This window comes from Lycorma delicatula, chromosome 9, assembly GCF_047948215.1.
Source record: "Lycorma delicatula isolate Av1 chromosome 9, ASM4794821v1, whole genome shotgun sequence".
Lineage (NCBI taxonomy): Eukaryota > Metazoa > Arthropoda > Insecta > Hemiptera > Fulgoridae > Lycorma > Lycorma delicatula.
In genome coordinates, this window is record NC_134463.1 from 53,211,453 (window position 1) to 53,225,397 (window position 13,945).

The following is a 13,945-nucleotide window of genomic DNA, read 5'->3' on the forward strand; positions in this document are numbered from 1 at the left end:
AAGATAACATGAAGAAATATGTGTCAAAAAAAAAAAATGACAAGAAGATGAATATAAAGAGGAAGAAATTGTTAAGAAGAAAGGAAGAATAAAAAAATCAAGTGATAAATATAGAGGAAGAAAACATTGACCAAGAAAAGAATACAAAAGATTAAGATAGGAGGGATTTTTTTTTCAAGGTCCGATTGGTCACGAAATAAAAATCCGTGGAAAAATCAGATGAACCTTTGCATATATCTGTTGCGCAGTCTCTAGTATGGCCTTTAATGACGCGGCATCACTTCGTTTAGTTCTGAACACTAGCACGTAAACATATCTACAACAATAGCATCTCCCGCCAAGTGTGAAGTGCGTGCGGTAATTCGATTTCTTCAGGCTGAGGTGTAATGCAGCTGAAATTCATTGACGAATAAGTAATGTGTATGGTGAAACTTCAGTGAGTGACAGCAAAGTGCGACAATGGTGCAGGAACTTTAAAGCAGAACGTACAAATGTTCATGATGCAGGCGGTTAGGGAAGGAAGCGAGTCGAGTGTCAACCGATGATCTCATTGAGCGAGTGGATGAGGCAGTTCGAGAAAATCATTGGTTCACAATTTCTGTATTGAGTGATTCGTTTCCTGAAATTTCAAGGTCAGTTCTCTACACCATTATGAGTGAGAGACTTCAGTACCGCAAACTGTGTCCAAGATGGGTTCCCAAGATGCTGTCTGACCATCACAAAACAATGAGAATGGACGACTCCCTAACGTTTCTCCAGCGCTACCACAATGAAGGAGAAGATTTTTTGAACAGAATTGACACAGGGTGACAAGACATAGGTCCATTTCGAAACTGCTATGACAAATATCTAAATCGGAGTGTAAAATTTCAACACTTCAACAAGTTGAATTGTTGAAAGTTTATTGTTTACATTGAATAGAAAATTTTATTATTTTAATTTGAATTTTCACTTGAAATTTTTCCATTCAATTTTTCTTGATTTTTTTTCTTTAAAATTTAAATTATTTTTGCCATTTCTTTTTTTAAAATTAAATTGATCTGTGAAAAAGTGGTATTGGTAGGACAAATCGTAACCAGCAAAGAATTGTAAGACACTTTATTTGATTAAAGAAACATTGAGATCCAGCTCCGTATTATAACGTGAAATAGTATCACTTGATAACGGCGAAGGGTTACAATACGATCCAACTATGGTTTATTCAGATCTGTTAGGGTTGCCATTAGGTGAAATGAATTAATTGTATTTGTTCATTTTGTGGAGCTCATAAGTTTCATTCAGAAACAAAAGGAATGTGTTGCATAGATGGCAAAGTTTTGTACCCCTAGATTTATCAGAATTTCCAATGGAGTTAACATCTTTATTATATTCTGACAGTCCCCAATCGAAACAATTTTTAAACAACATCGATCATTATAATTCATGTTTCTAAATGACATGATTTGTAGCATTTGAATGTGATCTTTTTCTTTTTCCTGTTTAGCCTCTGGAAATTACCGTTCAGATATTACTTCAGAGGATGAATAAGGATATGTATGAGTGTAAATGAAGTGTCTTATACAGTCTCAGTTTGACCATTCCTGAGGTGTGTGGGTAATTGAAACCCAACCACCAAAGAACACTGTTATCCACAATCTAGTGTTCAAATCCGTAAAAAACTAACTGACTTTACTAGGACTTGAACGCTGGAACTCTCGACTTCCAAATCAGCTGATTTGGGAAGACACGTTCCCCACTAGACCACCCGGTGGGTATCTGTATGTGATCTAGGGGGATTTAAGTCAACCTTTAAAGTCCAAGGACAAATTTACCACAGGATTGGATCACTGCAATCTCAACAGCAATTAAGAGCTTGGTTTTCTACAACTATATATCAAGGGTGACCATTCTTTAGATGATGTAGTTTATTTTGATTGCGTAACTGTGAAATCATAAATACTTTGCTAGTGCTTCTGCATTCCTCAAATCAGTACATTAAAGTTTTCAAGTCGAGCATTGAAGAAATACCATCAGGTGACTATTCTTATATTATGTAGAGGGTCCAGGAGGCATAGTGGCTAGACGGACTAGCCCGGGGCTTACTGGTCTGACCGGCTAAAGACACAGATAGTCAGACACAAAAGTGACAAAATGTGAAAACATATACAGAAAGTAATATACTAATAATACCATTGAAGACATTACTAAAACTTACATTAAAGAAATATTAAACCAGCATACAAAACCAGTACCACATAATAAAATATTTAAAAAACAAAAATAATAAAATAAACAATCTGTAGAATTTATAAAATAAAATGTAATGACTGTGATTTTATTTAAATAGGAAAAACAAATAGATCCTTTAAAAGTAAATTTCTTGAACATTATAGAAATGACAAAAATAATAAATTAGGATTACCTAATATGCATTAGGTTTATATTAGGTTTACCCTATAAACATTTCCATTTAACAAGCTAAAAATTTATGATACTGGGCTTCGAAAAACCCTAGAATTCCCCTAGAGATGCTGGAAAGAGTAATTGGGGATTTTAGTGAGAAGAGACTTACCGAGTGTATATGGCAGAAGCAGTCATCTGCAAAATGTTGCTTTTGAACGATAAATCTCTTTCAGATGACTGAAAATCAAAAATAGTAAATGCTTTCATGTATATGTGTTGTGTTCAAACTGTTGAAACCAAATAAAATTAGTAATTTACTCTTAATGGTAAAATCGTAGGATTCACTACTATACACCCTATAATTTTTCGGTTGTTAATTTAACATAAAGATGTTAAATACATTTCTAGCTAATCCTGATTTTATAATCTGAGTCATGTATTGTCTCATGAAGTCTTCATTAATAGGCTTTTTAATGTAATCAAACTTTTTTTGTTAAATAATTTACAATTAATAATAACGCAACAGTTTTGATCTACATCAGCTGCTTTGTTGAGATTGTATCCTGTTAATTTTTATGTTATTTTATTTTTGTTACTTAGTTGTTTTGTTTTTTTAACATAGGTTGTTAGACATATTCAAGGAGCAGAAGAAAGGTTAAAGGAACAGGAGAACAAACGTGAAAAAGAAGAAGCTGATATCGAAGATGCAGTAGGATTTACACACATAATAAGACTATTATCAAAATGTAATAAATTAATTATTGGTCACAATTTGCTTTTGGACTTATTACATATTGTCAGACAGTTTTATATGCCTTTACCAGATGATTACAGTGAATTCAAGTTGATGCTTCATAATCTATTTCCAAAGTAAGATAATTTTGTTTTTAGCTATTTTCATTTTATTGGTATTTTTATGTGCTTCATCAAATTTTTTCAGTTTTTAGAATATATATGTTTACTAATAAACAAAATTTTTTTTAATGGAAATATGACGCGTTTTCAAAATTTTCAACTTTACAAATTACTTTCTAGGGCAATAGAATTAAATGTTATCACACTAAATTTTATCATTAATAGATAATTGGATAAGTAAATTCACTAAAAAAGCAATATTGCTATTGCTGCAGTAAACATATATATATATATATATATATATATTTTATATAAATTGGTTAGTTTATACAAGTGACACAATAAAACAGGAACTTCTGAAATCTGTAGTGGCAGCTGTGTACAGTTGGCAGCGATGTTTTATGCAAAGACAACCTAGCTACTCAGGTCATCTTGGAGCACTGGAATGTTCAACAGCATGCTTTTGCCCTAAAAATGTTTTTTACAAAACCAAAAATAGTTTGGAAGGTGCATAAAGGGAGTTCAAAAGTTCCTGGTTTTTAGTACAACTTTGTATTAAGCTGTACTTATTTTGGTATATTAATAGATTTTTTTTTTGTAGTGATAATAAATAATAAAGTAGTGATTTCTTTGGTGGTTAGTTTTGTACAGTATAATGTTTAATAATTTTTTTTAAAATCTTTAATTAAAATTACTTAAAACAGTTGTGTAAATTTTATGATTCATTAATAATCTTCTTTTATTTGATTAAATGTAAAATTTTGCTTAAAGTATTATTGCTGTCTGTATCATTTTGTTAGTACTGTTATCCCCAGATTAGTATTAAAATAGCAATAATTCTGTCAGTACGCATTGTATAAGGAAAAAATAAAGTCATTATCTAAAATTATTAATTGCCAAATATAACATTGTTATTAATTGGTTTGGAAAAGTAATTTTATTAGATTCAAGGAAAATTATATTTAAACAATGAATTTCAATCCGACTGAAAAGTTTTTTGTTTCCTTTGTGAATGCAGTTATTTGCCAATATTTTCTTTTTTTTTAAACTTTGATATCACTTACCTGGATTATAATTTTCTATATGATTCAAATAACACTTAATTTTTTTTTTTTAAGTGCCTTCTTATTTTCATACTTCTTATGTATCTGAATTTGTTATTTTATTTAAAAAGTTTCACACATCCGGAAGATCAATTTTTTCAAGAGAGGCAAAACTACTGTTATTTAAAAAAAAATATACTTACTATTACTAATTGTGAGAGCTCTGAATAATTGCAGTAAGTAGGGGATGGATGTGAGTTACAGGTGTGCGACGCATATCTGTTACTATATATATATTATAAACATTTTTATTATGTATATATTATATATATATAGATAGAGAGGGTGGGAGGGGGTAGAGAGAGAGAGAGAGAGAGAGAGAGAGAATTGCAAACAACAGTATTACTAATAGAACTTCCCCAATGGTAACTGATATCCTGCATCTATTTCGGCTAGTTCGAGATTGGATTCAATCAGTAGATTGTTATTTATTTTATATTGTAGTGTAGGTACATGTTAACCCTCCGAGTTGGTCTAGTGGTTAAACTCATCATCGCAAAATCAGCTGATTCTTTAAGTTGAGAGTTCTAAGGTTTGAGTCCTTGTAAAGGCTTTTATATGGATTTGAATGCTAGACTGTGTTTACTGGTGTTCTTTGGTGGTTGGGTATCAGTTAACCACATATCTCAGGAATTGGTTGACCTGTGACTGTACAAGATTACACTTCATATACATTCATACATATCATCTTCATTCATCCACTGAGGTAACACCTTACAGTGGTTTTGGAGGCTAAATAGAAAAAAAGAGTCTAGGTACATATTACCTTGTGGCTCAATATATTGTTTAATGTTTTGTTTTAAGTCAAATTCTATGGACATGTGATGTTTTACAAATAAATGTGTGGTTGAATATAAGTATTTTCTTGCCAAATATTCGCATTCAATACTGAATATTATATTAAAACACTAGCAGAAAGTAAAGTATTAAATATAAATAACAAGTATATTGGAATTACTTTATTTTATGGGAAGATATACAGCTTTACGAACACTGTCTCTTGTTACTCAAATGCCACCCACAATTATTCATCATGTTTGTCTTCTTTGCTAAGGCCTCTTCCTACCATGGTTTTCATTCATTTTTATACTATCGTCTTGGTGGGAGGCCTTTTCATTTTATCTTTTATATCCTATTATAATTTTGCCTTGATCGATGACTCAAGGCATCCCTTGAACTTGGCTATAAAATATAAGTTATGTGGTCTAAATGTAATTCACTACTGAATCATTGTGTACAATTTCCCTCTTAATTTCCGTATTCCTTATATGTTTTAATTTTGATATCTTGTAATTTCTCCTGAGGAAATTAATTTCAAAAACAAGCCTTTCCTTATTTCTTGTTAATTCCCAAGGTTCTGATGCATAGATGTATTCACTTCACAGAATGACACTATTTTTTTTTTTTTTTTTTTTTCTGCAGAAGCTAACTTTGTTCACCCATAGCAGGGAATTTAATGTTTATCTTCTAGATAAATACATCCTACTACTTATTTCCTGCTTTGTAGTTACTTCTAAATATTTAACTGACAGACTTTTTAACAACAGTCATCAATATTTATATGTCTGTAATGAGATGATTTACAGCTCATTTATTCTACCAACTACATAATTATTTTTGTCTTGATTTATTTTCAACTCTCTGTGCGTTTCAACCAGCTTCCTAACCGTGCGGTTAGGTTATACTGGATGTCAAATTCATCAGATGCTACAACAATTTGGTTTTCATTGAATAACAACGTGAAAATATTCAACATCCATCCCAATTTCCATTCTTCTATATTTACTTTGCCACTTTAACAGAACTTTATTTGAATGCATTTTAAGAAGACTGGGAGAGAGGTTCCTTAGCTCTTTGGTCATCTCAAAAATCATTCTGCTGCTTAATCCAGGGTACAGGTTCCAAATAGCTATTACATTTTTTTTGTGTTTCTGTAGAACACTGAGAAGCCTATGTATGACAATGTATTGTAAGTCTTTTCTAAATTTTTGAGAAGCAAATGAGTCTCATGTCCACAAATAATTCTCTTCTCTGTTAACTGTCTTAAGAACCCAAGTCTACCAGTAGTAAAACTTCTCTGCCCTTCCCCAATTTCCATTTCTTTCTCTACCTTCATCTTAACTACATGGTTATACAGTCTTCCAGTAGAGAAGATCATACCATTGATAACTATTCATCCTCACCCCTTTCTTTTTAAAAATTGGACCAATGTAAGCCTATTTCCTTCCTCTCTTTTGAGTGTTATTTACCCATTACTGCATTTCACTAACAGTTGGAATTCCTTCCAATTCCAGGAGCTGTTCCATCTTTATTATTAGCTAAGTGCTAAGTTCTTCCTTACTTCCTGAACCATGATACTGTAACAATTTCCTGTCTTCCTTTCATTTCAACTGCATTTTTTTTCATTATAAATTTATCTTTAGTTTTATTCAACATTTTCTCAAACTATTTCCTCCATTGCTGAAATTTTACTACTTTAATACTGCCTCTATCCTTAAAGTATACGTTCATCATGCTTACTTAGTTTTCGCTCCTACTTCATAAATCTTGACACTTCCTCTTCCATGAGTCATTCTTTGGCTTCTTTACTGCTCTTTTAATTTCCTTCCTAATTCTACAATAATCTTTCCAATTGGGCTTGTTTTTTTTAATTTTCTAACACTATATAACACTCATTTGCTTAATCAATACGTTTTCTATTTTCTTGATCTGTATTTAAATGTGTATTTAAATATGGGTTTGTGATACTGATTTACTTCACTGTATAGTTGTACATAATCACTTAATATCTCTGTTCCTTTACCCTTTTTTTATTTCATTAAAAATTGCTAAATCTAGTTTACTGTTTGTTGAATATATACTTCCTCTAACTTAGTTCCAATATGCTTATCCCATTTCAAAAATCATTTTTCGTTTTAATTTCCCTTTTAACTTGTCTCTATTCCAAGACAACTGTTCAACATTTTTTAGGTTTATAGTGTTTATGAGTGTAAGGTTTTACATTTAACCCTCCAACTTGGAGGACCAAAGACATTTCTGTTGAAAATGTATCTAAAGAAATCTCCATTTTAAGGAAGTAAGGGCGAGTCTTCTTCCATCCTTCAAAATAACAACTTGCACGTTGCCATGTAGGTTAAGTCAAGAATTTCTTTTAAAATTATTTTTAATAGGCTGATAAACTATTTTGGTCCTTTGCATATCGTTAGCAAACTGGAAATTTTATTACAAAATTTCATAACCTCGTTTTCTTGTGGAATATACATATTCGGTTGGTTCCTTTATGTTATAAAGGGACTGAAATCAATCTTCTTGATGTAGATTTTATTAAAATTATTTGAGTCTTCAATCATCAGCAGTTAAAGAATTTTGGTAAAAGGATTTTAATAAACAGTATGATACTTGAGATTATCCTGCGAACCTTTTTGTTGTTATGTGACCAAGATTTATTACTAAAGGAAAATTGGTACCATTTTGAAAGAATTCTGTTTTTGTTTCTTTGTTTTTTTAATGAATGTGATTTCAGCGACAAACAATTTTTAATAAATTTATAACCATAATATCATTAAGTGTGTAACATTGAAAGCAATTTTTAACAGCTCCTTATGAAGATGTTTAAGCAGTAGTATGTCCTGCTATTATCAGTAGATTTAGGATTCCTAGGAGTGTTTCTGTTTAAAGATTTGTACTTTACTTGAAGCCTATAATTTTCATAAGTGATGCAGTCTTTCAGCTGTAATTCTGTGCTTGCAGATGTTATTTTATACATTTAAGTTCATAAAGATCCTGAAATTATAATGTTATTTTTTGGACATAGATTATTATTTTCACTCGCGTAAGATTTTTATACTTCTAAAATATATATTGTAGCCTGTAAGCTTTCTGGTTATATTTTGGTATTACAATACATAATTTTTTTTATGTAAATACTCAAAATAAAATTCTTTGTTTAATTTTAGTGAAAAAAAAAGAATTTTACTCATTTGCCTAAATGATTGGCCTAATAAGGAAACATTAATGTAATGTTTTGTTAAAATATTCTGCATATCCACATGTGAGGTTCCTCCTCCAATAGATCCAATTTGATATGTTTATATAAATATTCATCATATTTTAATAAACAATCATATGTGTGAGTATTTTTTTTCCAAATATTGTATTTAGTAAATAAAATTTTATTTTAATATTTTTATTTACAAAAGCCTGAATCTATGATTTTGAAATAATCTTTGTAAGTTGATAATTTTTAAAAAGGGAACAAAATATTTCTAAAGTATATTGCATTTAAAATGTTTTATTTTTTGCAAAAACAATATGTAAACAAAATAAAATATTTAAAAAAATGTTATATAGAGATAAATAGTATTAATATTTTTTATATTGATTGTATGTTGATGTTTATATATATTTTTAATTATGATAATAATATTGATTTAAAAAAAATTTTTTCCAGATTATTAGATACTAAATTTATGTGTTCAGCACCTCCGTTTAAGGATATACTAACTACAACTGTATTAAGCAATCTTCTAAAATCACTTAAAGAACCTCCTTTTAACATTCCTGTTGTTGGTAAATACATTATTGAATTATTTTTTGTTTATTTAAACTATTATTCTTAAGTATTTTAAAACATAGTTATTCTTTAGCCATTAATTTTGTGCACTTTTTCTCAGTGTGTGATCCTTTAATTTCTCAGTAGCTTGTTCGTTAATATCTTGTTATATTCACATCCTGTTATCATGTTCTATCATAAAGATGGGGATAAATCTATGAAATATTTTTAAAATCTTTACATATGCTTAAAATTTTTGTATGCGTACATTATTCAATATACATAGAAATAATTTTGCTATTAATAATCATATAAATTATTTGTGGTTATGCTGTAATTCTATGAATTGAGAATTGAGTGGTAGTTGTAGTACTTGAGTGAATGTATCATATGTTGATATATTAACATAATATGTGGAATGTGTGATTTTTTTTAAGATTGTTAGTTTTTAAGTTGTTAGTTGCCATAACCAAATGGTTGTAGATGATCTGATGAAACAACAATTATCTCTGAAAATGACTTAGCTGCTGTCATGAACAAAAATTATCTTGTTCCAGCCATACAAAAAAACAATCAGTGATTCCTTTGATTCTTTCACTGAATGGAATGTACTGCTGCATATCACCATACCAAGCCCATCAAAGCATGGTTGATATTCATCCTACAAATAAAATCTTCCTTTTGATTGCTATAATTGGATTGGGGGTAATGAACATCATTACTCTTGAGAAAGCTTATTTACTAGTGCTCGTAACTCAAATGTTTTACATCCATCATAGCCATAAGAAAGACTGTGATTGAGGTAGATAGTGCAAAGCAACAAATCAATATATCTCTTTCTGTGGTTAACAGTTGATTATATATGAAGAACTTTATATTTATATGAAAAACACTTATATATTTATGAAAAAGTCCTAATATTTTGGTGGTTAATTTCTACTTGAGGTTTTACTTGTGCTTAATAAATTAGTGATCCCATTCACCTGAATGGGGGCACTCATTTTAGTCACCAGAAAACGTTTAACTGCTCAGCTGGGAATTGAACACAGGGGTTCTTCAGTAGTTGTATACTGGGTTTTTTATGTTATATATTATATATATTTTTATGTTGTTCATGTTATATATAGAGTGGATTACAAAATTTTGCAATCCAAGAAATGCAAAGAAATAATATAAGTTATATTTCATTTATAACTGTAAAAACTATTGCTAATTTTAAAGTACGTTTAAATTTACAGCAAAATTCTATAGTAATTGTTGAAATAATCTGTCGCCTACATTTTATCCAAGCTTCCACTCGTAAAATCATATTTGATGTTACTTTGTATAATGTACCTCCTGCTAATATTTTTTATTTAATTTTTTATGTTTACATTTTCAATTTTATGCGAATAACTTATTCTACAAAGTATTTTTTAAAAGCTCCCTAAGGAAAAAATCTGGGAATGAGATATTAGTGGATATGTTTACCAAATCCATTTGAACTTAGATAGTTGTAAGAAGATGCTTATAAAAATTCATAATTTCTGCTTCTTACATGTTGCGTAACTCTCTTATTATTAAGAGATTGATAACATTACAAATTTTCATTTTAAAAAAACAATATTGTTGAAAAAAAATCATTCATTCTTCTGTGAAATTGCTCACCAAACAGTTTTTTTTTTAATTATGTGAAAAAAATACTTAAAATACATATGGATTTACATTGTTGAAAATTTAGTTATTTTGTGAGTTAGTGTATCTCTTCATTACTGAAATAAACATTAATCAAAATGTTTCATGAAAAAATAAAAAGAGTTTCATGAGATGCTATGCAAGTTTAAGTAAAATAAGTGATTTTTTTTTAAACATGGGTCAGAAATACTTTATTTTCAAGTTGCAGCTTTTGAAACATTTTCCTCAGATTTCTAGTGTAAGGGTAAAATAAAGCCAAACTGATATTCTTGGAACTTAAGGATAATTTCATTTGATTAACTTTAGATTTGGTAGTTTTATGTGGCTTTTGATTTGAAAAATTGATTAAAATAAGGCCTAGAAGTTTATTTCTAATCACTTTTGAGAAAATTATTGTAGAACATAAAAAATTGGTTATTGCCAAACAATTTGTTAAGTTTGACATTAATTTTAACTTCATTAATAACTTTCTGAAAATTGAAATTAGTCATCAACATACTGAAAACTGTGTCAATTAAACTCAAAGAACAACAATTTAATCACTAAACACAGTAACAGAAAAACCTAAAAAAACAAATACCAATCGTCGACTTCCACAGGATCCCACATCATCAATTTGTTCATAATTCTATAATTACTTCAACAGATAATAAAAACAAAAAAGAAATAAAAACTTAAAAATTTAGAAAACACAAACCCTAACAAACACATAATTTGTTACAACACAACTGTTCGTAATGTAATTGTGACAGTGATGTAATTTTAGAATTACGTACGAACTGATGATGCGAGATCCTGTGAAAGTCAACTATTGATATTAGCTTTTTTGTTTATTTTTAGGTTTTTCTGTTACTGTGTTTGGTGGTTAAGTTAACCACCATTAACTTCATTAAATTACACGTAAATGCAAATTTTGCAACAAGATTTATAGAGATTGAAAAGACTCATTTCAGTCCTGTATTTATATGAATTATTTTTTATATTTAATTTTTATAACATGTGATTTTTTTTTTATTTCTTCACGAGACTGCATAATATTGTATGTACAGTTTTAATTAGCCGTTTCAACTACTTTCAGTCATTTATTTGTTCAGCTTTATATTTGTAAATTAGAACAGTTGTTTATATACTTAATTAATACTGATTTTGTAAGTTTTTGTGTTTTAAATTATATATTCTATGTTGAACCAGTGGCATAACAATTTCTCTACATAATCTTGCTGCCGAAGGGGGTTATATTTTCAAATGTAGGTCATGTGATTTTTGAATCATGTGTTGCATCTATATTGGTCTTTGTACTAAGCTACTGTGCAATTTCTACAGTTATTATTATTTATTTTTTTCATTTATTTTTTTTTTCATTTTGAAGCTTATATTATTTATAAAACATTTTTTTTTATTTCTTTTTATAGGCTATGAAGAAGGTAAAGGTTATAAAAGTATTGACTTGAAGTATCATGAAGCGGGTTTTGATGCATATATGACTGGATTAGTTTACCTAACTCTTGGAAATTTTTTAAGTAAGTATTGAATTTTCAAGTACTGAAATTTTATTTTCTCCCGGTTTATTTGATTTTGTTATAACTTTATGTGCCATAGGGGCAAATATGATGCAAAGGTCGGCCTCTGCAAGCTTGAATTTCTGAATACAGTATTTCAAAATTTTTTGACAGTTATTTTATTGTTTTACAACTGGTTTGATTTTTTAAAATCACTCCTTGTCCTAATTTTGTGTTAGATCTTGGTTGAGGCATTGTGAAAGTAAGCACGAATGAGAAAGTTGTATTAAAAAAAAAACTGTTGATGAACTTCATATATTGTTTATAAAATTTGGCAACACAAAAAAACGTAAAAATAACAACGTAGTGTAACAATGTTATTGGCTTCTTGCTAATTATGACATCCTGATGCAATACTCTTTTTCCTCTGCTAATACTACTAGCAGAGGAGACCTGCATTTCATTCATTTGTGGCCAGCATTCCAAGTATTATGAGTGATGAATATTATGATTAAGACAGTGTGCTGTTCATTTCAAAAAGGATGAATTAGTGTTAATGATGAAGAACCGTGGCTTGCCATCGATGGTAACGGTTCTGATGGATCGTTGGAAAAATGTGAGAAATCTCCTCTTTACCATATCAAAAATTTGTCTGATATTTCGTGGACTTTATGAAGTTTTGGCGTAGGTCTTGCAGTGTAAAGGTTTGACAATGAAAATGAATTGAAAAATGTATTACTGCGTCATTTAAGTCATTTACAGTGAAATTTCTTGAAGAGTAAATGAAGAAGCTAGTGAAACACTATGAAAAATTTGTTGGTAGTTGAAAGTAACTATATAGAAAAGTAATAAATTTTATTAGTTTTTATATGTAAGTAATAAAGTTTGTTCATATTTTTTCAGTTTTGCTTTTATTTCAAAATGAGCCTTTAAAAACATACCTCATATCATTCAGAGAATCAAAGCTGCCTCTGTAATAAAGTGATATCAATCGCATTTCAACATTTTTTAATTAAAAGTACAGACAAGAAAAGTTTGTTTTGTTAAGGATAATAACTGTGGAGTATTATGTATCTTGTATTTAAATATACCGATAGTAATTTTCCAAATGCTCTTTAATTTCCTGAAATTAAGCTATAATTAACTTAAGATGCTAAATTAATGTAGTATTTATTTTTATTTGGTGTTAATTTTCATTTGTAAGTAGAACACATTTAAAAAAATAATTATTGCATTTGTGTGTATGTGTGTGTGTGTGTGTGTGTGTGTGTGTGTGTGTGTGTGTTTGTGTGTTTGTGTGCACATACTTTGAAAACTTCAGAAAACCCCGAAACACGTGTTTCTTAATTTTTAACAGGATACCTATACACCTAATTGCACTACTATATCTCTATTTCTGAGATCTGAAGGCTCCATACTCCTAACTTAAACCATTTTTAGTTTATTTTAGGATTTATTCAGGAAATTTCAGAAAACCCCATATTTTACTAACTCAGAAACCTTCCCTGGCATGCGTCCAACCATTCCCCAAAGTTTCATCGATATCAGATAAATGGTTTAGGAAGGCATAAGAGATATGCAGACAGACAAACATTCATTTTTATATATATATATATATACAAAATGTAGTATATAACTGTTATAGTCAATAATGTTGGTATTACAATATTGTTAATTCTTAAGCTGTTTCAAGTTTGCAATACAATGACAAACACAACCAACTATCTAGATCTGTATCTCAGTGTATTGAAGTGAGCTGTAATGTCCAGTTTGGTTTTCCATGTTAAGTAGTTGTAACAATGTTAATGAAAGAAGAAAGGATTTTCACTTTAAAAACTTCTTATAAAAGTGTTGCTACTGCAGTTATTAATGAGAGGGGT

At 29.4% G+C, this 13,945-nt stretch overlaps 1 protein-coding gene across 2 annotated transcripts in view; it reads left to right on the forward strand.

Annotated features, from left to right (window-relative positions):
* LOC142330044 (poly(A)-specific ribonuclease PARN-like) overlaps nucleotides 1–13,945 on the forward strand; it is an 88,218-nt gene that overhangs the window by 24,685 nt on the left and 49,588 nt on the right. For both annotated transcript variants that reach the window (XM_075375069.1, XM_075375068.1), the window contains exons 6-8: nucleotides 3,005–3,252; nucleotides 8,791–8,909; nucleotides 11,979–12,086. In XM_075375069.1, coding sequence (XP_075231184.1) covers nucleotides 3,005–3,252; nucleotides 8,791–8,909; nucleotides 11,979–12,086 — 475 coding nt within the window. The remainder of the gene's footprint in view (nucleotides 1–3,004; nucleotides 3,253–8,790; nucleotides 8,910–11,978; nucleotides 12,087–13,945) is intronic.